This window comes from Liolophura sinensis, chromosome 4, assembly GCF_032854445.1.
Source record: "Liolophura sinensis isolate JHLJ2023 chromosome 4, CUHK_Ljap_v2, whole genome shotgun sequence".
Classification (NCBI taxonomy): Eukaryota; Metazoa; Mollusca; class Polyplacophora; order Chitonida; family Chitonidae; genus Liolophura; species Liolophura sinensis.
In genome coordinates, this window is record NC_088298.1 from 23451248 (window position 1) to 23473452 (window position 22205).

Genomic DNA, 22205 nt, shown 5'->3' on the forward strand with positions numbered 1-22205 from the left:
AACTTCCTTCGTCTGGAAAAAAGAGCTCAGATTTAATGAAGCCCTTAATGTAATATAAGAGTTGATAACTACATGCACTTGTACTTACGATCAAAACACGCTATGTGTATGTCCGCTATACCATATACGTGTATTAATTAAAACATGATTGAAAACACAGCTCAGAGTTACCTGTAATTAAGCCATTACTCTAATTTAAGAGTTCATTAACAACACGCAGTTGTGTTCAATTGATCAAAATATGTACAGTATATGCCTGCTATACACGTATCATGTACTGTACGTATACTGCATGGACATATGTAACAGCTGAAGTACAGGATTGAAAACACAGCTCGGATTTAATAAAGTTCCCATTCTGGTCCTGTACATGTGTAAGACGATAAGATGGTGGATTTTTGTCCAGGATCAAAACAAAGTCTCTGGAGTACATAATGTACATTTACACTAAATGTACCCATTAAATTCCTCAACCTTTACGCATATGAAAGAGCAACTTTCAGTGCAATTTATTCATATTTTCAATTTGATTTTGCAGACAAAACTACATTGGTTGGATTGGCCAGTTTTAAAGCTTCACAAAAAGTATAATTTTATCAGTCAAAATAGAATAATGCCTTCAGAATATGCTTAAATAAACACCTTACAGACACGTGAAAAGGTTGGAGAATTACTGTAACCATAACCTTCAGCTGTAAAAAAATTTGGAAGCTTAGTTAACAAGATACATGTGTACACGTATCTTTTTGTAGATAACTACTGAGTAGGTCTTGCCGTTTGAAGAGCTGAAATGAGCGGACCTTATTACTTTTTGCTATCTGAGATCTAAAAGAACGAATGTCTCATGATGTGAATGGAAATTTCTACTGATTACTTTACTCAAACTTATAACTTTTTTCCCCAAACTAGAAACAGTTATCTGGATTGAGCAGATCTCATTACTTTTTACTATCAGAGATCCAAGAGAAAACAGGGACCTTTAGTTAGAGGCTACAAGTTAAACTTGTGACTAGAGTAGGTAAGTTAATTCTAGCATGTCTAGTATGAAGTTACAACTTGTACCTTTTAACTAAGGTCTCTAGCATTTCATGATTGTGAAGACTTCTCAAGACTTCTACTGGTGTTCGTTATGCACATTCCACCAAACTTTTTTTTTCCAACCTTGACACACCCCTACTTTGGTACAAGACATTTTCATATTTTAAGAACTGCGGTGTTCATAAGAATGCTCACAAGAGGCTGAGAGAGTGTATGTATATCATATTGTGTACACCACTTAAAGAACATCTATAAGGAGAAATCAATAACTTTTATCTACAGTAGCTGCTTAGGTATAAAATTAATTTTATTTCTTCACATTTAATGAGAAGATTAACAGCTGTACCTGTACCTGTAATGATTGAAGGATTTTACTGGAGTGTATGTGGGTCACACCAGGATTTGAACTCGGGTCTCAGCAGGAAAAGTCCACTAGCTACTGGTACATGTAATATTGCATAAGCCCCGGAAAGCTGCTCCTCTTCCATCTATTCATACATATACATTTATGTACTTTCTTCCACATGACCGGCACCGATGGCTCTGTTGGTACAGCTTCTGCTTCAAGGGTGGCAGATCCAGGATCAATCCTGGGTCAGGCCACACCTATGACTTTGAAAGAGGAAGATGTAGCTTCCATGGTTTGTGTTTAGCATTAAGAGGAAGTGCAACAACTGGTTGACCCGTAACAATATTATGGCCCAGGTGGGGAAGCTTATTTGCCATCGGTAAGTCGTCTCCGTGAAGCAGCACTAGATAACAGAGCGGTGGAAATCCGTCCTGCGACAAGGAGATAAATTACATTACTCCTTCGTTGTCATATCACTTAAAGATTGTTAAGTACGACGTTAAACCCCAAACACTCACTCACTCACTCTTTTACATGTATTTAGAACACAGAATGAGACACAGGCACATGTACACCTGTTATCAGTTTTCAAATATATGCATTGGAAATTCCTGACTGTACATGTATAATGTAAATCAATGATAAATACATGTGTAAATACATAAAGTAAACTGAAATCATTTCAGAACAGACAATTTCAGAGAAAGAAATAGGCAAAAAAAGATATTCTCTATAATCTCTCACTAAGCTCTCTCAAAACCCAAGCATAAAACACAAGCACTATAATTTTTTCTCATACGAACTTAAACAATACTAACCAATCCCTCTTCACTGTTCACTCATCACTACGGTACCCATACGTACCTACAGCCTTAGAAAATCGCATCGTGAGTGATGACACACTTGAAACAAAATGAAACACAAAAGGCTTCTCCCTGAATGACTGGTACATTTTCAAACACAAAGCCGTTAGAAGTTCTGCCAAGACTTGCCTGTCAGACGACAGAGTTAGTGGTTGGATGAGTGGTGCAGTGAACATGAATGCATACAGTACAACCTCATACTGTACATGTGCATACTCTGCCGCAGAACATGTTGTTTCAAATATTTGAAAACTAAAAGACAGGTGAACTTAAGGATAACTAGCAGCTACCTGTGTACACCACCTACACTGTATCTGCACTGCTAAACTGCTAACCTACATGCATATGTAGACAAAATTACCATCCCACAAATACAGCATGCATTAATTAGAACTCCCGACCTACATGTACCTGTAAATCGTGCTATTAAAATTGATTTCTAATTTCATGCACTGTTTTTACTGTAGAAGTAGCTTGGTTCTAAAAATAACAGTACTAAAGCCAGGGCGGCCACGACTGTCAAAACCCTACATCCATGTTGTAGGCAGAATGTAGCCAAACATTGTACGGTGTCGTGGAATACGATGTGTAAAAAGTGTTAAACAGGACATGTAATGTGTAGTAAACATGGTGCAGCTGGTAGTGGTAAGTAAAACACACTGCATATATAGACGCATTCGTCTGTGGATGCTACTTCATATTATATGCTCATCATATTGCAATTCCATAACACCCATGCATTATGCATTATCACTAAACAATTAGCATAACTGGTTTGTTCGCAGTACGTCCATCTCAATACCAGGCTGATCAAATACATATGCAGTTTTCGAAGTAAATTACCCACATTTCAATTTTAAAATCAGCCAAATTGATTTCATGCTGTAATACTAGGCTATGACAATAATACTGCGTGTACATGGATAAGATCAGACAACACCTAGGCAGGGCTAGGTTTATAACTGCATACGCAAATATACTAAATATCAGAACTGTAAAAGCAGAGTACTTCTGAAGTTGTTCTTACAACTTTTTATCTACATGTAGTATTTTAAGGTTTCTGGACCTAAAGACATAATACCAAGCTATCAGGTGTATGGAGAGACGAAAAGCAGTTCACAATAATTAAACCACTGCACGTTGATATGTTTCTAACAAAGTTTCCATTATATATCAAACATGCTGAAAGATATTAATGATAAAAGATGAGCTACACAGTGTTTTAAGATGTTCTTACAACTTTATATCTAAAGTTTTGACGTTTTCAGTTGTATAATATTTATAGGCAACTATCTGGGTGGTAGAGAGTTCTGGAAAAATAGACAATAATAAACCTGTACACTTTGATATGCTTAGAACTGAAAAAGTTCCCAACATGTATACATGTACAGTATATCACAGACTCGCAGGCTTTGCGCCAACGCCAACGGTGCTTCATGATGTCCAGGTTCCTTTTAACATATCAATCATGGATCTTGGTAAACAAGATAAAAATCTGAACCTTGAATAGCTCTATGGTTCTCATCAAAATAAACTATGATGCCCTTCAAAAGATAAACTCCCATCCACCATTAGACAACCAAGGCATTCAGGCCAGAAACACACCTGTACTCAACTCCACATGTCCATGCCTCTCACCTTCAAGCTAGTGCACACGTAAAAATGCACATGTACTAATGTACTTTGAAGATAAAACTACGTTGGTTGGATTGGTCAGTTTCAGGGCTTCACAAAATGTATAATTTTAACAGTCCACACAGAATAATGCCTTCAGAATAACCAGGAATAAACACTTACAGTAGCAAACATACAAACAAGTTGAAGCATCACAGTATCAGAAGAGCATGAAGGTCTTATGATACTTTTAATGCCTGCATTCACATGTACAAGGACATGAGCGCACGGTTGATGTTTTTCTGATCAGAAAATAATTAAACTTCTCCAAAAACTTTTAAAGTGTCCCTATACAGTGAATAAATGAATAAGAATCAAGCAAAATGTGTCACTTGAAAGACATTAAACTTTAGGCAAAGTACAGTTAATGTAATCCCCAAAACAGGCTAAAGTACAGTTAATGTAATCCCCAAAACAGGCAAAGTACAGTTAATGTAATCCCCAAAACAGGCTAAAGTACGCTAATGTAATCCCCAAAACAGACTGGCTTTAGGATACGTAATACAGATACATGAATTTGTTAGGGTCTAGCAGTATCCTAACTAACATTAATATCAATGGCAGACTGCACATGCTTATGTACGAAGTACAGTACGCAGTCACGGACTGAAATGAAACATATCAGCCTTCAAAATTAATGAGCTTGAAATTTTGTATTTGCTCCTTGACAAACAAAACAAAAGCAACCTTAGCCAGTATTACATTGTACAAATAACACGGTCAACAAGGATCAAAGACATAAAATTATAGTAAAAAATTAAATCTTTCTCTTTCAACCTACATGTTAGCACAGGTAATTTTCAAAGCTAATGGGTTTTGTCTTTGTCACTAAAATCAGTTGTTTTTTTGTTTGTTTTAGCAGCGAGTGGTATTTTACAAGGTTAGTAAAGTAAACATGTTTATATATTGACACAGACCTCCTTTACAACATGTCGATCAAGTGGATTGAACATTTTAAAAGGTCACCGCTAAGAGGATCTACTGTATGTGCAAATCACATGTACAACAATTATGATGTACAACTAACCATAATAATAATTTATACTTGTGGAAGGTTTTTGTACATGTAACTTGCATGTAGTCTTGATTTGGTCTCAAAAATGAATGACAATGACTATAATTGGTTTGTTTCACAACTTTCCCAAGCACAATATTCAACACTTTAACAACAGAACCTTTTTGTTTGTTTTAATAATGTGTTAATAAACTATGTAAATCTGACATGACCAGGCCTCCAATACATCTATATGAACTTTTATGAGAGTTGAGTATAAAAGTCACAACACAACCCTGTTCACACACTCCAGAATGTACACACACCAGTCCATGTATGTGTAGAAAGCCTAGCATGGTCCAGACGACCTAGATGAAATAAGCTGAGAACCCATAAATTAATGTCCAGCTGTGTGGGAATCCAACACTAATTATTTCAAACCCTGGGAATTTCTGTCTTCTTCCATTCATAACTGAATATATATTTTAACATTTGTAACAAATGGTACAGGTACATGTACATGTAATGAAAATAAGTATGAATCTTATCACGTCAATCAACTGAGATTATCCTTAAAATAGGAACTGTGAAAACCAGGTCAAGACTACATGTTTGACTTGAACCTTAGATATTGCATATGGCTACTGTACTCCATCCATCACAAATCCACAATCTCTTATATAAAAACAGGCAAAGAGCAAGAATGATTTATGACTTCTACGATGGTACTTAGTTTAATGGGTTGAGAAAACTGACCAACCAAAATAAACCACCAACCTCCGGTAAGCTACTGATGCATACAGACGCAGATGCGATCTATTTTGGTGTAAGACAAGGGTGCTGTTGACCTCTTATTGTCACTAATCTGGAGGAATCAACAAATTTTCAACCCAAGGTTAGGAAATAAACCTACACCTCTGAAGCCTTTTGGCTAGGATTGAGGCAGAAAGATAACCAATAGTCCAAGTTCCACTTTCACAGTTTATTGTTTAAACGTTTCCATTTTACACAGTTTATTAAGTTACAAAAATTAACATGAATAGAGCCTGGAATTTGTTAACACATACAAGTCTATGAGGACTGAGATATCAATTTACAAATGTTATACTAAACATGACCAGAGACCAGTACAGATGAATAAACATGACTTGAGACCAGTGCAGATGAATAACCACTGCCCACATGATTTTCAATTTGGAAATTTTTTTCATGCTCACAGAAGTGAAAAAAATATTTTCGCCCACTTACACATGTTAACATACTCATATGCCTATTTACCTCTCTGTCAATTCATTAGAGAGATATTAACAGACCTGCTATCCAATTAAATTTGTGACTCTTTTGATCTTTTGACCTGACTGTGAATGTGGTTTAGACAGATTTACATTGTAAGGAGATGATAAAAGGTTTCAGATTTAGGCATACGGTATTTAATATCTCTCCGCGTAAATTTTTGATTCATCACTATTTGAAGTTTATGTTGCTTTTTTAATAAAAGATGACGATGTCTGATATGGATTTATAATGATGAAATAAACTGCCGTGGGAAACGAGACAAGATTCGCACCAAGTCGAACTCATTCAGCACCACACGAGAATTCATGGTCACCGTGCACCTGTTTGTAAAACATTCGAATTCTCATCACTTGATTGCATTTAGAGACAGAAATGCAAGTGACAATGGCTTCAATAGTCACAATTCAACTACGCACACACACAGTTACGACGATCGAAGCTCCAGTGACTGAAACAAAACCACAAAATTAGAGGAAGGCACTTACCACACTTGACAAGTTGTTTGAGTCCCGGCCTAAAATGCCCGGATAACGGAAGCACTCTCCGCCATCTGCATGTATTTAATCCCCAATCCCGGAGAGCTACCTCTAGCCAGCCCACAAATTACAGCCAAATAACTAATATTTTCCCTGTTGCGACTAGCAATTGAAAGGAAAAAGATTTCAAAACGAAATTAAACTGCCCAAGTGTGGATTATTCGTCGTGTTAAGTGGATTTTTAATGTTTCAGACGATAATTACAGCGCCCCCTGGTGAAGATCGAGTGAGTTCTGCGTCGTGCATTGATAGGCCTGCAACACGTGAGCGGAGTTGGTTTGTCTAAAACACTGGGTGGGTTTGAATGTTTCATAGCAGCATTCGGTCTTTTCGTTTCACTGCTCAATTCCTCGTTCAAAGGAAGCATAGTTCAATTAAACTTTATCCTGTAAAGTCCACAAAAGTAATTAATTCAACTGTCTTTCGCTCGATTGGGACGTTGTTTGAGCGACGTCGCTTTGTTCCTCGTCGCTTAGGACGCTTTCTGTTTCACAATCGCCTTGCTTCTAGTTTTTTCGCTTCTGAGAAATTTTCCAAATTAAAATTGTTATATTCAAAGTCAGAGTTGGCTAGACAGTTTTGTCGCCCATTTTATAGACCAAGAGACAACATGCCTGAAAAGAAACCATTCCAACGCCTTCCAACCGATGTGGTACCAGTCAACTATGACATCCGCCTTGAGCCAAACTTGAAAACGTTCGTCTTCAAAGGAAGTGAAAAAATCGATGTACAGGTAATTGATTTTAGGTCACAAGGTTGAGACAAAATCTAATATACTCGATATCATACTCGATACAGGTAATGCTATAGGCCTAGGCAAATTGTACAATATAAGGCAGCTAAAGTGTTTGAAAGGACCAAATCTTTGTAGTTTACATTAATAGGGACACCTTGAATCCACATGGAGCCATGGGAAAAAGTATGATGTCTGTTTACACAAAATAATCCATGGTAACAACTGTTACATTTATCAAGGGGGCCTGTGTAGCTGATGGGGTTAGCAAGCCTGCAGGGTGCAATGGCCCAGAACCCTCCCACCAATGGGGTTGTTGAGAATTCAAATCCAACTCCTACTAACATCCTCTCCGTTTGTACGTGGGAATATCAGCCAGTAACCTGCTGGTGGTCTTGGGTTTTCCCATAATGCTGGCCGCCTTCATATAAGTGAAATATTCTTGAGTATGTCGTAGAACACCAGTCAAATGAAAAACCAAAACCAAAGCACAGCATGAAAACTTTCAAGCTTGCTATATCAGTTGACCACTACAAGTTAATCCTGATAGTAAGGGCACTGCCATGAGAGTAACAATGCAAAATGCTTTCTAATGTGTCACTGCCAAAGAGAAATAATTTGGGCTTTATCCTTTGAAATAAAATGCTTCCTTCCACAGCTGTCACTAGTAGTTGTTGGGCATGAGATCTGTCCTATTTTTGGAAGAATTCCTCTTTATTTATACAAAAAATGCATCAGAAAAATGTTCAGAATTTAATTCAGAAATGCTAAAAATGACAAAATTATGGTCGTGCTGTAAAGTTTCCTCTTTTTCATCCTAGTATCTGTCTCATCCCTGAGTTGTACATTATACTGAAACACCTACTCAAAGAGAAATTTCAATGATAAACTCACCTGAAACTTTACACACTCTTCTATTTTTTCTTAACACCAGACTCTTCGGCACATCTACCACAAAAATATTTCACCTTAGGCAAGGTAACAAGCTAAGATGGCTGCAATACCTTTTCTTTGCAGGGATGGAGCAAAATATCCTAAGACAAATTTGATCATGTTTCATATTGTAACTCTCCTGGCTATGCCACTCATATCAGAATGATACTAGTCATGTAGTGAGTTACATAGGATGGTAACGATCCATATTATCTTGGCAATTACTTGCTATGTCTAGCCAATTCAGACTTCATCTAAGCTGATTTTGGACAACCTGTACATGGTTAGGACAGCAAGAGCGTAAAGAGAATAACAAATTGGATCACAGGGTTACATCCACAGTTTGCAGGTTTGGGCGTGGATTTAAATGCAGAGTGATGTCAGGTGCCTGGCAAGAGCTGTGGTTTCCCTTGGGTTCTTGGGTTTCCCTTGCCAGGTTTCCTCCATCCATAAACCTGAGTAGGGTCATGTAAGGAGAGTTGGGGGAGTGAGTTTAAGCATATAATTTAACACCAAAGTGAACTGCAGTTTTGTTGGCAATCAATGGCTGAGTCTTTACTGCCATTTTAAATCATGCAATGAACAGTCTGTACACTCCTGAAATATTAACCCTTAAGTTAATACCTTTACTGTTTGACCTTAAAAGCTGAAGTACATGTGGATATTCACGTACATGTAAGTACTTGTAGGAGTGGGTGCGGGTATGAACAATAGTTAGACGGTATTTCTCTCTGTTTTCTTGTCAGACACAGTTAGCACATATCAAGAAACCAGATATAAATACATTCTGTAGCTATAGGTGTTAAACAGCCCCTACATAACTATGCCTTAGAAGCAGACACTTACATGTACATATCGTTGTTTCACCCATCAAAATTAAAAAGTAATGCCACATCATGTCATTTTGTCTTGTTACAAGGGAGGTAACTCAGTGGAAGCCTGTAATGTTAACAAATACATGTACTGATTACTTGTTACGAACAGATGCCTGTATGTGGCAATTTTGTCATTCGTCTGTTTATTTCAGGTTAATAAACCCACTTCCAAGATTGTCATCAACTCGGCTGATATAGAAATTCAAGCAGCGTCCTACCAAGCGGCAGGTTTGTAGGAATGGTCAAAACAGGAAAAGGAAAGCAGTTGTAGTGAAAAACACAAAGGGTTGAATAATTGGAGCAGTTAGTTTCTGTGTCACTATTTTATCAGGATGTCTTCTGGCACAAATAGGCAGTTGAATTTTGCTCGTCTTCTGTGCGAGGCAAAGGTGCCTGTATAGAAGAGATGCAGTGAGTATGGACCATTAGCTGTATGTGGGTCAGCTATGGATACTTTTTGTGAGTACATGTATGTCAACTGTGTCCTCGCCACAATATGACTGGGGGCCCCCGTGGCTCAGTTGGTTAGTGCGCTAGCGGAGCGTAATGACAACAGACTAATAACAGACTCTCAACAGTGTGGCCGCTGTGAGTTCAAGTCCAGCTCAGGCTGGCTTCCTCTCCGGCCTCACGTGGAAAAGTCTGGCTGCAACGTGAGGATGGTCGTGGGTTTCCCCGCAGGCTTTGCCTGGTTTCATCCCACCATAATGCTGGCTGCCGTCGTATAAGTGAAATATTCTTGAGTACGGCATAAAACACCAATCAAATAAATAAAACAATACGGCTGAAATATTCCTGATATTTTGTTACTGTAATTGTTCAGCCTTTTCGTATGTTTGTAACATGTTTATTCAAGCATATTCTGAAAGCTTTATTCTTTGTTGACTGATAAAATAATACTTTTGGGAAGCGTGGACACTGGTCAATCCAACTAATAAAATTTTGTTTCTAGATGATATTAAAAATCTGCATATGCAAAAAAGTTGAATCAGTGTAACCCATAATCATTCATTCATTTATTTTGTGAGTATGTGTTTTATAAAACCGATGTATTGTTCTCTGATTAGCTCAGTTGACTTCATATAAACCTCATGTTTTGTTTCTGAAGGAGCCTCTGACAAGGTTGATGCGAAAGTTGACTTCAGTGTCGAAGATGAGACAGTCACATTCACGTTTCCTGCGGATTTACAGGTACTTGGCCACGAATGAAATAAATACAATTATGTGTAAGGAAGCACTCTGGTGCTTATGGGCTTCTTCCACACATGAACCTAGCTTCTATCATTTAAGTTAAAAGTGTTTGAGTGCAGTGTTAAACACCTACATGCATCAGATAAGTATAGTAAGGAAATCCATTAACCTGTCCAGGGCTCGATTTAGCTGCCTGCTGATGGCTAACAAAAAAAACAAGGGAAAAGAAAAAGAACTTGATTGTGTATAAAATGCCTTATGTGTTGGTGTTACAAAAAACTATTTTCAATAGTTCGTCCTTGTAAAGGTGACAGGTCGTGTTCTGTTCCATGTGTTAGGTGCGTTGTGATTGGCTATCTGGAGCTTCAGCAGCCAGATACCAGTTTGTGTAGGCATGTTTGCTTTATTGACGGCCAAAATGAAACTTCAATGCCTGTCCCCAGTTGGCAAAGTGACAGCTGCAGAACAGTGCAAACAGTTTGGAGAAGACTTTTACTGTGACGCAAATATATTGTTTTGTAAATATTGTCAACACAGCATAGATTATACGCGCGTGGATACCGTGAAAGGCCATATTAGATCGACAAAACGTTACCATTCCCGCTCGAGTTAAAACGAAAGGTGTGCACGCCAAAGTACATGTAAGACAGTTAACTCTTGTATCAAAGTCAAAGGACCTACGGGATGAGTTTGTCCAAGACTTTGTAACAATGTGTACAGTTGCAGACGTTCCACTGGAGAAAAGGGATAAAATTGTTCTCAAACACGGCAAACAATGCAGTAGTCTGCCACAAACATCCACGCTCAGACACCTTCATTTTGAAACACACCGTCTTTTTGACAGACATTTTGATTGTCTCAAATCACATGTGAAGGATGTGCCTGTATGCATTATTGCAGACGAGACCACAGACTGTCGTGATCACAGAATTCTAAAGGTGATTGTAGGAATTCAAGGTTCATATTAGCTGATTGATGTCATAACACTTGAAAAATGCAACCACTCACCACTCAGTAGAGGTGTCATTCAATCTGTCACAAGTGTGGGTATTCACGAATGTCATTGCATTCGTGTCTGATTCCGCTGCCTACAAGGCTACTGAAAAAACACTTTTAGGGAGGTGATGTCTCCAGTATTTCCAAACGCCAGGCATATGCTGTGTTTGGCACACATACTGAATACTGAACCCACCCGGAGATATGTTTGTGAACTGACTTTTCTCAGACTGTCACACTGATCACAATGCTTACGTCGGCTTTCTTTAAAAACCATGGCAGAAAGTGTCATTATCTCACATATTTGAAACACTTTGTGAGTAGTTCCCAAGTAAATCTGCCCCCCATCGGTGTCTACAGGGGGACTCCTGGTTTGAGGCAGCCATTTACCATTCCAGCCAATTACACATGTATGAGGGTTTCTTCAAGACCGAAGCAAATCAAGGGATGGCAGTGGAATGAATCATTGAACTTACATCTCACAAAACCATGTACTCAGAAATCTTGCTTCAACTTCACCTCATAAGTGAGAACTGTGGCCGTCTCATTTCTGCCCTTACAACCTTAGAAGGGCACCTTCAGAAATCTTGCTTCAACTTCACCTCATAAGTGAGAACTTTGGCCGTCTCATTTCTGCCCTTACAACCTTAGAAGGGCACCATCAGAAATCTTGCTTCAACTTCACCTCATAAGTGAGAACTTTGGCCGTCTCATTTCTGCCCTTACAACCTTAGAAGGGCACCATCAGAAATCTTGCTTCAACTTCACCTCATAAGTGAGAACTGTGGCCGTCTCATTTCTGCCCTTACAACCTTAGAAGGGCACCTTCAGAAATCTTGCTTCGACTTCACCTCATAAGTGAGAACTTTGGCCGTCTCATTTCTGCCCTTACAACCTTAGAAGGGCACCATCAGAAATCTTGCTTCAACTTCACCTCATAAGTGAGAACTTTGGCCGTCTCATTTCTGCCCTTACAACCTTAGAAGGGCACCATCAGAAATCTTGCTTCAACTTCACCTCATAAGTGAGAACTGTGGCCGTCTCATTTCTGCCCTTACAACCTTAGAAGGGCACCATCAGAAATCTTGCTTCAACTTCACCTCATAAGTGAGAACTGTGGCCGTCTCATTTCTGCCCTTACAACCTTAGAAGGGCACCAGAGGTCCTATGGCATTTAAAGCCTACAATCTAGTCGAAGTCACTGGAGCGTACCTAAATCTAGCTATGGAGAAGGAACTGATAGATTGCTGTCACTGATGAAGGCACCTGAAAAGTCAAAACACATAAAACCCTTTCTCGAGAAACCTCTTCAGAAGCTGGAAAAACATGTTAATTCTCACTCGGCCAGAAATTACTACAAAGCTGCTAGGGTGTTTGAGCCACACCTTTTGCCTACCCTGTCGCATGATATCACAGACTACTTAGATATTTTTGAACCGGAATCTCTATCCCAAGAACTGTGAGAAGAGTGGGAAATATATGTGAAGACATTCCCTCCTCATCACATTAGGGTGGACTGGATCTCAAACTCTGTTGGCAAGGACTTGGGCAGAGATTTCCCTGTTTGGCACCTGTAGACATTGAGCAGCATTTTGACTAAACCAAACTGTGACCGTATCGGAAATACCGTTTTTATGTCTTGTTGAGATAGCTATAAACTTTAAACCTGGTCAGTGATGAGTGGTTCTTTCATTTTAAGTGCTTTGGGTGTTGCTTCCAGAAGGAGTCCGGCATATTAGTTTGTCAGTATTAGAGAGTTGTCTAAACTGGACGGTGTTAACATTTATCAGTTCTTGTTGAGATAGCTATAAACTTTAAACCTGGTCAGTGATGAGTGGTTCTTTCATTTTAAGTGCTTTGGGTGTTGCTTCCAGAAGGAGTCCGGCATATTAGTTTGTCAGTATTAGAGAGTTGTCTAAACTGGACGGTGTTAACATTTATCAGTTCTTGTTGAGATAGCTATAAACTTTAAACCTGGTCAGTGATGAGTGGTTCTTTCATTTTAAGTGCTTTGGGTGTTGCTTCCAGAAGGAGTCCGGCATATTAGTTTGTCAGTATTAGAGAGTTGTCTAAACTGGACTGTGTTAACATTTATCAGAGTTCTTGCTGAGATAGTTATTAACTTTAAGCCTGATCAGTGATGAGAGCGATTCTTTTCATTTCAGGCTTCTTATGTAAGGCTGCCAGTAGGAGTCCAGTGTATTATTTTGTCAGTATTAAAGAGTAAAAAAGACAACATTAACACACGTGCTTGTGTTACATAATTTATTCAGCTGGTATAATAATTCACTGTCAAAACTGTTACGAAAACATGACAATCCAGACATTAAAAAAAATCAATTTTGATATATATACCAAAATTATATTGCCTTGAAAAGTGTTTAAGCAGTTTGATATCAGACATGTTTGATTTTGTTTTGAAGAGTTAGGGTATATACAATGACAAGGAAACAGAATTCCTAAAATCTAAAACGGAATTTGTCATTTTTGAAACAGAAAATCTTTGACAGTGCATAAAACGATCTCTGCTGTTGTTGCCTTTAATGTTTATTCATAAATACTCATAGATATTCACAAAGGATTCCAACTATATTTTCTGGGAAGTTAGAACTTCTCCTCGCTCAAAATACGTACTCTTATGTAAGTACCTTACGTAAGTTTAAAGCAACCTGCATGTACAATAGGTTACCACAGAAAATGTTTATTCATACCCCTGCTGGCTTTCACTCTAAGCACCTGTTTATGTTCATCTGGGTTGTAAATGAGGCACAAATCTTATAATTACCAGGAATTTCCGTGTGTATAGATTCTCCTGATTTAATCTATATTTAAACTATTGTCAAATTTGTTTGATATCAGGCTGGAAAGGGCACACTGTCGTTGGACTTCACCGGTGAATTGAATGATAAGCTGAAAGGATTTTACCGCAGCAAGTATGAAGTGGACGGGGAGGAGAGATATGCAGCCGTTACACAGTTTGAGGTTTGTGATTTCAATAAATAGGTCTGAACAAGTCACAAGGTGTCAGGCCAGGGCATATAAAGTTGTTACAGGGCTTACATGACACCTTTCCTGTGACAGTATAACGTGTAGCCAAAATACTTTGGGTTTAAAATGACCCGAAACCATTTCAAGGCCTGACGTTTTCCACAATGTTAAGTGTGGAAAAAAAAAAAAAAATGTTTGTTTCATCCTTTGAAATAGGTGAATTAATTGCAAGATGAAGCTATTTGAGACTTTCATAGAAAATTCAAATTGTCAGAAATATGTCTAAATTAATGCCAAACAGTAGAAAAGTACAAAGTTGGATAATCTAATTATGCTAGATCCAGAGCCTTAAGGCCATCGGCAATAAGCTTTTGCCAGTATTAAGTTGAATAGGACCTCTGTGGTCGATATGGTTAACATGCCAGAACCTCGCAGCAATGCAGTCGTTGTGGGTTCAATCCCTGCTCATGCTGGCTTCCTCGCAATGCATATGTGGGGAATGTCTGGTCATCGTCGTATAAGTGAAATATTCTTGAGTATGATGTAAAACACCAATCAAATAAATAAATGTTAAGCTGAAACACCTGTATATACATGGAAGGCAGATAGCCTGTACCATGCACGCAAAAGGTATTCTCCAAACAAGCTAAAGCCATGATGAATAAACTGAAAATGGTATTCAAGGGTCTGTTAATTTTCAGCATCCAGGAACTTGCTGAAGGACTCCTGCAAAATGCAGTGTGTGTTTTGTTATAAACACCTTTCTGCTGCTACGGGCATCAGTTGTTTTACTGATTAATGTTGATAACTCAAAAAAGACATGCAAGTACATATAATTTTTGCTCAGGGGGTATGGATGAAACTCTGTCAGTGTTGTGTTAATCCCAAGCATGCATTCCTTAAACTTTCCACTTCAAGATGTGCCGATGTACGTGTTGGCAAGCCCATGTGGACACTGTTCTAACAGTTTTGAATCCTTGTTTTTTTCCAGGCAACGGATGCTCGCCGTGCTTTCCCCAGCTGGGATGAGCCTGCTATCAAAGCCACCTTTGACATCACATTGGTGGTGCCTGAGAGCAAAGTGGCTCTCTCCAACATGGTGAGTTGGACTAATAGAGAAATCTCGCTTGTAAATGAATATCATTTCATTTCATATTTTCGACATTCCATTCATTTTTTTGATGTACGAGTTTGACTAATAAAGAAGAAAGTGTAAATGAATGTGTTTTCAGATTTCTTGTTTCAGCCATTTTTTCTATGTCTTTAATCAACATGTGAAGAAAACAGTCACAGTTATAATGTCTGTAGAACACAGTCCCATGCTTCAGAGCAGTTAAGTTTGATCAGTCATACTTTGGTTTCTGTGCGATAATTACTCCAAATATAATTACTTAAAAATATTTTAAATATTATAAAAATAATTTTGATTTTTAAGGTTTGCATGTTTTAGTGTGGGATGTAAATACTCTGAATTTGTTTGTTGACTTCCAGCCTGTGATATCCGAGACCAAGGAAAATGGCCTCAAAGTGGTGAAGTACTCTAAAACTCCTGTAATGTCCACATACCTGATAGCATTTGTTGTGGGTGAGTACGACTATGTGGAAGCCAAGGACGCAGATGGAGTTCTAGTAAGAGTATATACACCGGTTGGAAAGAAGACCCATGGACAGTTTGCTCTGGATGTAAGTGGAGTTTCGTTGTTCAGGTGGATTGCTATGCTTTGAACTTTTTGAAAAGGGATATCCGGGCATTTGACATTTTATTTGAGCCAACACTCTTACTCGCTCATACACAGCAGTGAACACATTGTCTAAATAACATGGAAGTTAGAAACCAGGTTTTGTTGACATTCCCAATTTATAAATGATGTGGACAATGTTCTGTTGTCATATATACCATAATGTCTGGTTACTACCAGCCGTACTTTGCTGAAAATCGGCAAATGTTGTTCATTTCTCTATACCTCCCCATGTTATCTTTCACATCATCGTCTGCTTGTCGCTGCCTCATATAAGTGAAGTGCCCGGGTGTCCACGATCTCGAATATGGAAGGTTTGGCTTTAAATTTGAATCTTCATTGGTTGATTCGCCATGATATGGCTGAAGTATCACTCATTCATCAGTCATTTTGACCAGTGCAACAGATTCACTAAAAGCACAGATTTCGCTATTTTAGAACCGCAGATAGATAAAGCTGTTGTCCACAATGTCAATTTTGAACTCCCAATTCTCGATCTGCCATTGCTCAAATTAGGAGTCTTACTACATGTCCAGAACTGACTTAAGAAGCATTGTGGACTGATGTGTAGAGAATGTCCATAGTGGCAAACTAACACCATGATCCATGGTCATCAAACTTGCATGGAAGTCCTGAGACACCGAACGTGTCTCTGTTTTGTTAGGAGGGGGGTGGGGACAGGGGGGTGGGGTTTTACTTACCTACTCAGCAACCCAAGGTACTTCAGTGGCTTCTATGCTCTGTTACCCTGATTACTGTTGCCTATGTGTGTTAAGTCATTGTTGAGTTAGTATGCATCTGTTCTTATACGTCCTGAATTTTTCACTTAAGCCAGTCGTTAACAATTCCCATTATTTGTTTACAGGTTGCAGTCAAGACTCTTCCGTTTTACAAGGAATACTTCAAGATTGCCTACCCTCTTCCCAAAATAGACCTCATTGCTATTGCGGATTTCTCTGCTGGTGAGTAAAACGATGCATTAAAAAGAATTACCCTCAAGCCAATTGATTTAAGATCTTTCAAGCTTCTTTTTGCTGGAAATTAGAATGTTATTCCTGTTTTAATTGGGCTAGATGTATAAGAAATGACTTTGCCGAGTGTCAAGACAAGTGATAAGGTTTTGGTTAAATTTTTGGCCTAGAAATGTGAAGTGTTAGATTTTGATTATGAAAAAAGAAAAAAAATCAGGAAACCAGCCAAAAGTCAGGTATTCATATATATATCAGAGCTCTAACAATCATTAAAAAACTGTGTTTTTTTTTGTCTTTTTTTTTTTTTTTGATACATGTAAATTGAGTTTTTGTTACATTTTGCTACCATTGTTAAGGTTTGCATGTGTTTTTTTTGTCTGTTCGTAGATAGGCTGTGACAGGGAGCTTTAACTGTTTTGATGTATTTGTAAATATTTACATGTTATGCAAGGCAACTACATGTAAGTTGGAGGACAGAGTTACAAATGGATATGTATGAATCGTTGCACAATACATCGTTGCAAGGCATTCCATTGGTCCATTGGTGATTTTACCACAACCCATCCAATTAAAATCCTTGTTACACAGGGGCCATGGAGAACTGGGGTTTAGTGACCTACAGAGAGACCGCCCTATTGGTTGATCCAGAAAGCTCCTCCCAGAGAAGCAAACAATGGATTGCATTGGTCGTCGGACACGAACTGGCTCACCAGTGGTTTGGCAACTTGGTTACCATGGTAATAGCCTGTTTTATTTCCTTTAATCGATGATCGGTGTTGTCAAAGAAAGGTTTGTCGTCCTGTTTGTTGTCAGTTTTAAGTGTTAAGTTTTAAAGTGTCTTAAAAGTGGTTGTTCAAAACTGTCTGAAGACTTCATACAAGATTTAACATTTATGTACTTAGTCCAAACATGATTGTGTAACATTACTTTAAATATGAACGAACTTTGGTTATGTTATATTTGGGTTTTTGGCGTCTCCATTGGCTGCTGGGTTTCGTTAAAATGTGAGATGTGTAATATATAAGTTCTCTTGAATGATGACCGGCCATGATAGCACAGTTGGTCCTGGATCAAGTCAAACCAAAGACCTTGAATGAACTTAACATGAATCAGGACAGAAATGTAAAGGATGGATTTTTTTTTTTGAGTTCATGTAGTTGTTATATGTTCTGATTGATTTCAGGAATGGTGGACTCACTTGTGGTTGAATGAAGGTTATATGTTCTGATGGATTTCAGGAATGGTGGACTCACTTGTGGTTGAATGAAGGTTATATGTTCTGATGGATTTCAGGAATGGTGGACTCACTTGTGGTTGAATGAAGGTTTTGCTTCCTGGATAGAGTACCTCTGTGTGGATTACTGTTTCCCAGAGTTTGAGATCTGGACACAGTTTGTAGATGCTGACCTGGCTACAGCACTTCGCCTAGACGCTCTTAACAACAGCCACCCTATTGAGGTAATTGAGATGCAAACTTCTATCTGAAAGTCTGGACACCTGGGGTCAAACCTGGGATGGGTCATGCATACCAAAACTGGGACTTATTGCTGCCTTATGGGCTAATGCTTTAACTTTTCAGCATGTTTTGTTACAGTGTTAAAGGGATACAGAATCGATGCTGATTGGCCGACAGTGGAGATAGGGTTTCCTGGGGTAAACCTTGAGCCTTGATCACGCTTGAATGAATGTACCATACCTAAAATTCAGATTAGGCAAGGCATAGCGTGGGCTTGGTAAATCTCTCACACAAGACAATCAGAATTGATTCTCTGTCCCTGTAAGAGATCTTGTTATAATTGCTGGCTGCCCACATACATGTTGGAGTAGAAGTTACAATAATGTGTTATTCGTCTTACTTCAGGTTCCTGTTGGTCATCCGTCGGAAGTGGACGAGATTTTTGATCCTATCTCCTACAGCAAAGGCGCATCAGTGATAAGAATGCTACATGATTACATTGGAGATGACGTAAGCTTTAGGGTCTCTCTATTATCGGTGTGAACGGTTTTAAAACATAAATCGTCTTGAGTAGTTATAAATATCTACATTAGATACGATCGTTATGTTAGGACCTGGGCTCAATTTGAAAGTCATCACTTAGTGTGAGCTCCTCAAAAAAATAACGACATACGATCATTGGTTTCTTTCCACCATATATCATCTACACTGGCCGTTGTCGTGCAATGAAAGCGATGGTTATTACACATACGGTAATTCTTCAACTTTTTCGCATCCTTTAAAGGAAATTCTCAAGGCATTAGTCTGCGTAGACGAATAAAACTACACTTTTCGTTAACCCCCAAATTTGTCAACCCAACCAATGTAGTTTTTGTCTCCATAATCGTGTTAAAAATCTGCATAAATTGCAGTGAAAGTTGCTCATCCATATGCGAAATGGTTGAGGAACTAGGGGGAAGTCAAATATTCATGAGGAAGGCATAAATCACCAATCAAATAATAATAAATAGCTAATTAAGAGAAGAAATGAATTGCCAATAGTTTTGATCTCTTCTTGGGACTAAAGTGCTTTTTAAAATTTCATTTGGAATATAATGAAGCCTTTTATGTTTTGTTTTTTTTTTCTGCTCAACTGGAATGGAATTAAAGGAGATTCTCAGATTACCAAGCTGGAAACTTCATAGAAAACTGTTAATGTTTAACCCGTGTATTTGTTTTTCTGTTGCAGGATTTCAGGAAAGGCATGAACGCCTACTTGACAAAGTTCCAAAACAAGAACGCATTCACAGAGGACTTATGGGAAGCGTTGGGAGCAGCAAGCGGCAAACCCGTGGCAGCTATGATGACTGGTTGGACCAAACAGATGGGGTTCCCTGTACTTAAGGTATGGGCGGCTACAGCCTAGTACTGGTTGAGTAGCTGGTTGTAAATGGCTCATTAACCAGAACTGTCTGACTGTATCTTAGACAAGCTAAACAGGTGAAAGATCCATCTCTGCTACTGTTAATGTATGTATATGGGAGGAAGAGTTAAGGTTCCCTAAAGAATTTATCCCTACAATACTTAGTATCAAAGAGAAAACCATTCTTCACTGTGTAAAACCAAGCGTGGAAAATGTCCCATGGAATCCTGTGGTGTCACATGGAATGCAGCGCTGATGTAGCCGAGTGATGTCACATGGAATGCAGCGCTGATGTAGCCAAATGATGTCACATGGAATGCAGCGCAGATGTAGCCGAGTGATGTCACATGGAATTCAGCGCTGATGTAGCCGAGTGATGTCACATGGAATGCAGCGCTGATGTAGCCGAGTGATGTCACATGGAATTCAGCGCTGATGTAGCCGAGTGATGTCACATGGAATTCAGCGCTGATGTTGCCGAGTGATGTCACATGGAATGCAGCGCTGATGTAGCCGAGTGATGTCACATGGAATTCAGCGCTGATGTAGCCGAGTGATGTCACATGGAATTCAGCACTGATGTAGCCGAGTGATGTCACATGGAATGCAGCGCAGATGTAGCCGAGTGATGTCACATGGAATGCAGCGTTGATGTAGCCGAGTGATGTCACATGGAATTCAGCACTGATGTAGCCGAGTGATGTCACATGGAATTCAGCGCTGATGTAGCCGAGTGATGTCACATGGAATGCAGCGCTGATGTAGCCGAGTGATGTCACATGGAATGCAGCGCTGATGTAGCCGAGTGATGTCACATGGAATTCAGCGCTGATGTAGCCGAGTGATGTCACATGGAATGCAGTGCCGATGTAGCTGAGTGATGTCACATGGAATGCAGTGCTGATGTAGCTGAGTGATGTCACATGGAAAGCAGTGCTGATGTAGCCGAGTGATGCCACATGGAATGCAGCGCAGATGTAGCCGAGTGATGTCACATGGAACGCAGCGTTGATGTAGCTGAGTGATGTCACATGGAACGCAGCGCTGATGTAGCTGAGTGATGTCACATGGAACGCAGCGCTGATGTAGCTGGGTGATGTCACATGGAAGGCAGTGCCAATGTAGCTGAGTGATGTCACATGGAATGCAGTGCCAATGTAGCTGAGTGATGTCGCATGGAAAGCAGTGCTGATGTAGCTGAGTGATGTCACATGAAACGCAGCGCTGATGTAGCTGAGTGATGTCGCATGGAATGCAGTGCCAATGTAGCTGAGTGATGTCACATGGAATGCAGTGCCAATGTAGCTGAGTGATGTCGCAGGGAAATCAGTGCCCATGTAGCCGAGTGGGGCCACATGGAATGCAGCGCCGATGTAGCTGAGTGATGTCACATGGAATGCAGCGCCGATGTAGCTCAGTGATGTCACATGGTATGCAGCGCCGATGTAGCTCAGTGGTGTCACATGGAATGCAGCGCCAATATAGCTGGGTGGTGTCACATGGAATTCAGCGCCAATATAGCTGAGTGGTGTCACATGGAATTCAGCGCCAATATAGCTGAGTGGTGTCACAAAATATAGCTGGGTGATGTCACATGGAATTCAGCGCCAATATAGCTGGGTGATGTCACATGGAATTCGGCGCCAATATAGCTGGGTGATGTCACATGGAATTCAGCGCCAATATAGCTGGGTGGTGTCACATGGAATTCAGCGCCAATATAGCTGAGTGGTGTCACAAAATATAGCTGGGTGATGTCACATGGAATTCAGCGCCAATATAGCTGGGTGATGTCACATGGAATTCAGCACCAATATAGCTGGATGGTGTCACATGGAATTCAGCGCCAATATAGCTGGGTGGTGTCACATGGAATTCAGCGCCAATATAGCTGGGTGATGTCACATGGAATTCAGCGCCAATATAGCTGAGTGGTGTCACATGGAATTCAGCGCCAATATAGCTGGATGGTGTCACATGGAATTCAGCGCCAATATAGCTGGATGGTGTCACATGGAATTCAGCGCCAATATAGCTGGGTGATGTCACATGGAATTCAGCGCCAATATAGCTGAGTGGTGTCACAAAATATAGCTGGGTGATGTCACATGGAATTCAGCGCCAATATAGCTGGGTGATGTCACATGGAATGCAGCGCCGATGTAGCTCAG

The 22205-nt window shown here is 39.5% G+C and overlaps 1 protein-coding gene across 3 annotated transcripts in view; it reads left to right on the top strand.

Moving 5' to 3' along the window:
* The window catches only part of LOC135464976 (puromycin-sensitive aminopeptidase-like), an 84349-nt gene that overhangs the window by 40108 nt on the left and 22036 nt on the right, over positions 1-22205 (top strand). For 2 of the 3 annotated variants that reach the window (XM_064742567.1, XM_064742566.1), the window contains exons 2-13: positions 6944-7044; positions 7348-7483; positions 9444-9519; positions 10400-10482; positions 14338-14460; positions 15458-15565; positions 15958-16149; positions 17071-17167; positions 17765-17913; positions 18470-18634; positions 19038-19142; positions 19861-20016. In XM_064742567.1, coding sequence (XP_064598637.1) covers positions 7361-7483; positions 9444-9519; positions 10400-10482; positions 14338-14460; positions 15458-15565; positions 15958-16149; positions 17071-17167; positions 17765-17913; positions 18470-18634; positions 19038-19142; positions 19861-20016 — 1377 coding nt within the window. In that variant the 5' untranslated portion in view covers positions 6944-7044; positions 7348-7360. Of the gene's footprint in view, positions 1-6943; positions 7045-7066; positions 7484-9443; positions 9520-10399; positions 10483-14337; positions 14461-15457; positions 15566-15957; positions 16150-17070; positions 17168-17764; positions 17914-18469; positions 18635-19037; positions 19143-19860; positions 20017-22205 lie in introns of those variants that run through there. The other variant, XM_064742565.1, reaches the window with a different exon arrangement.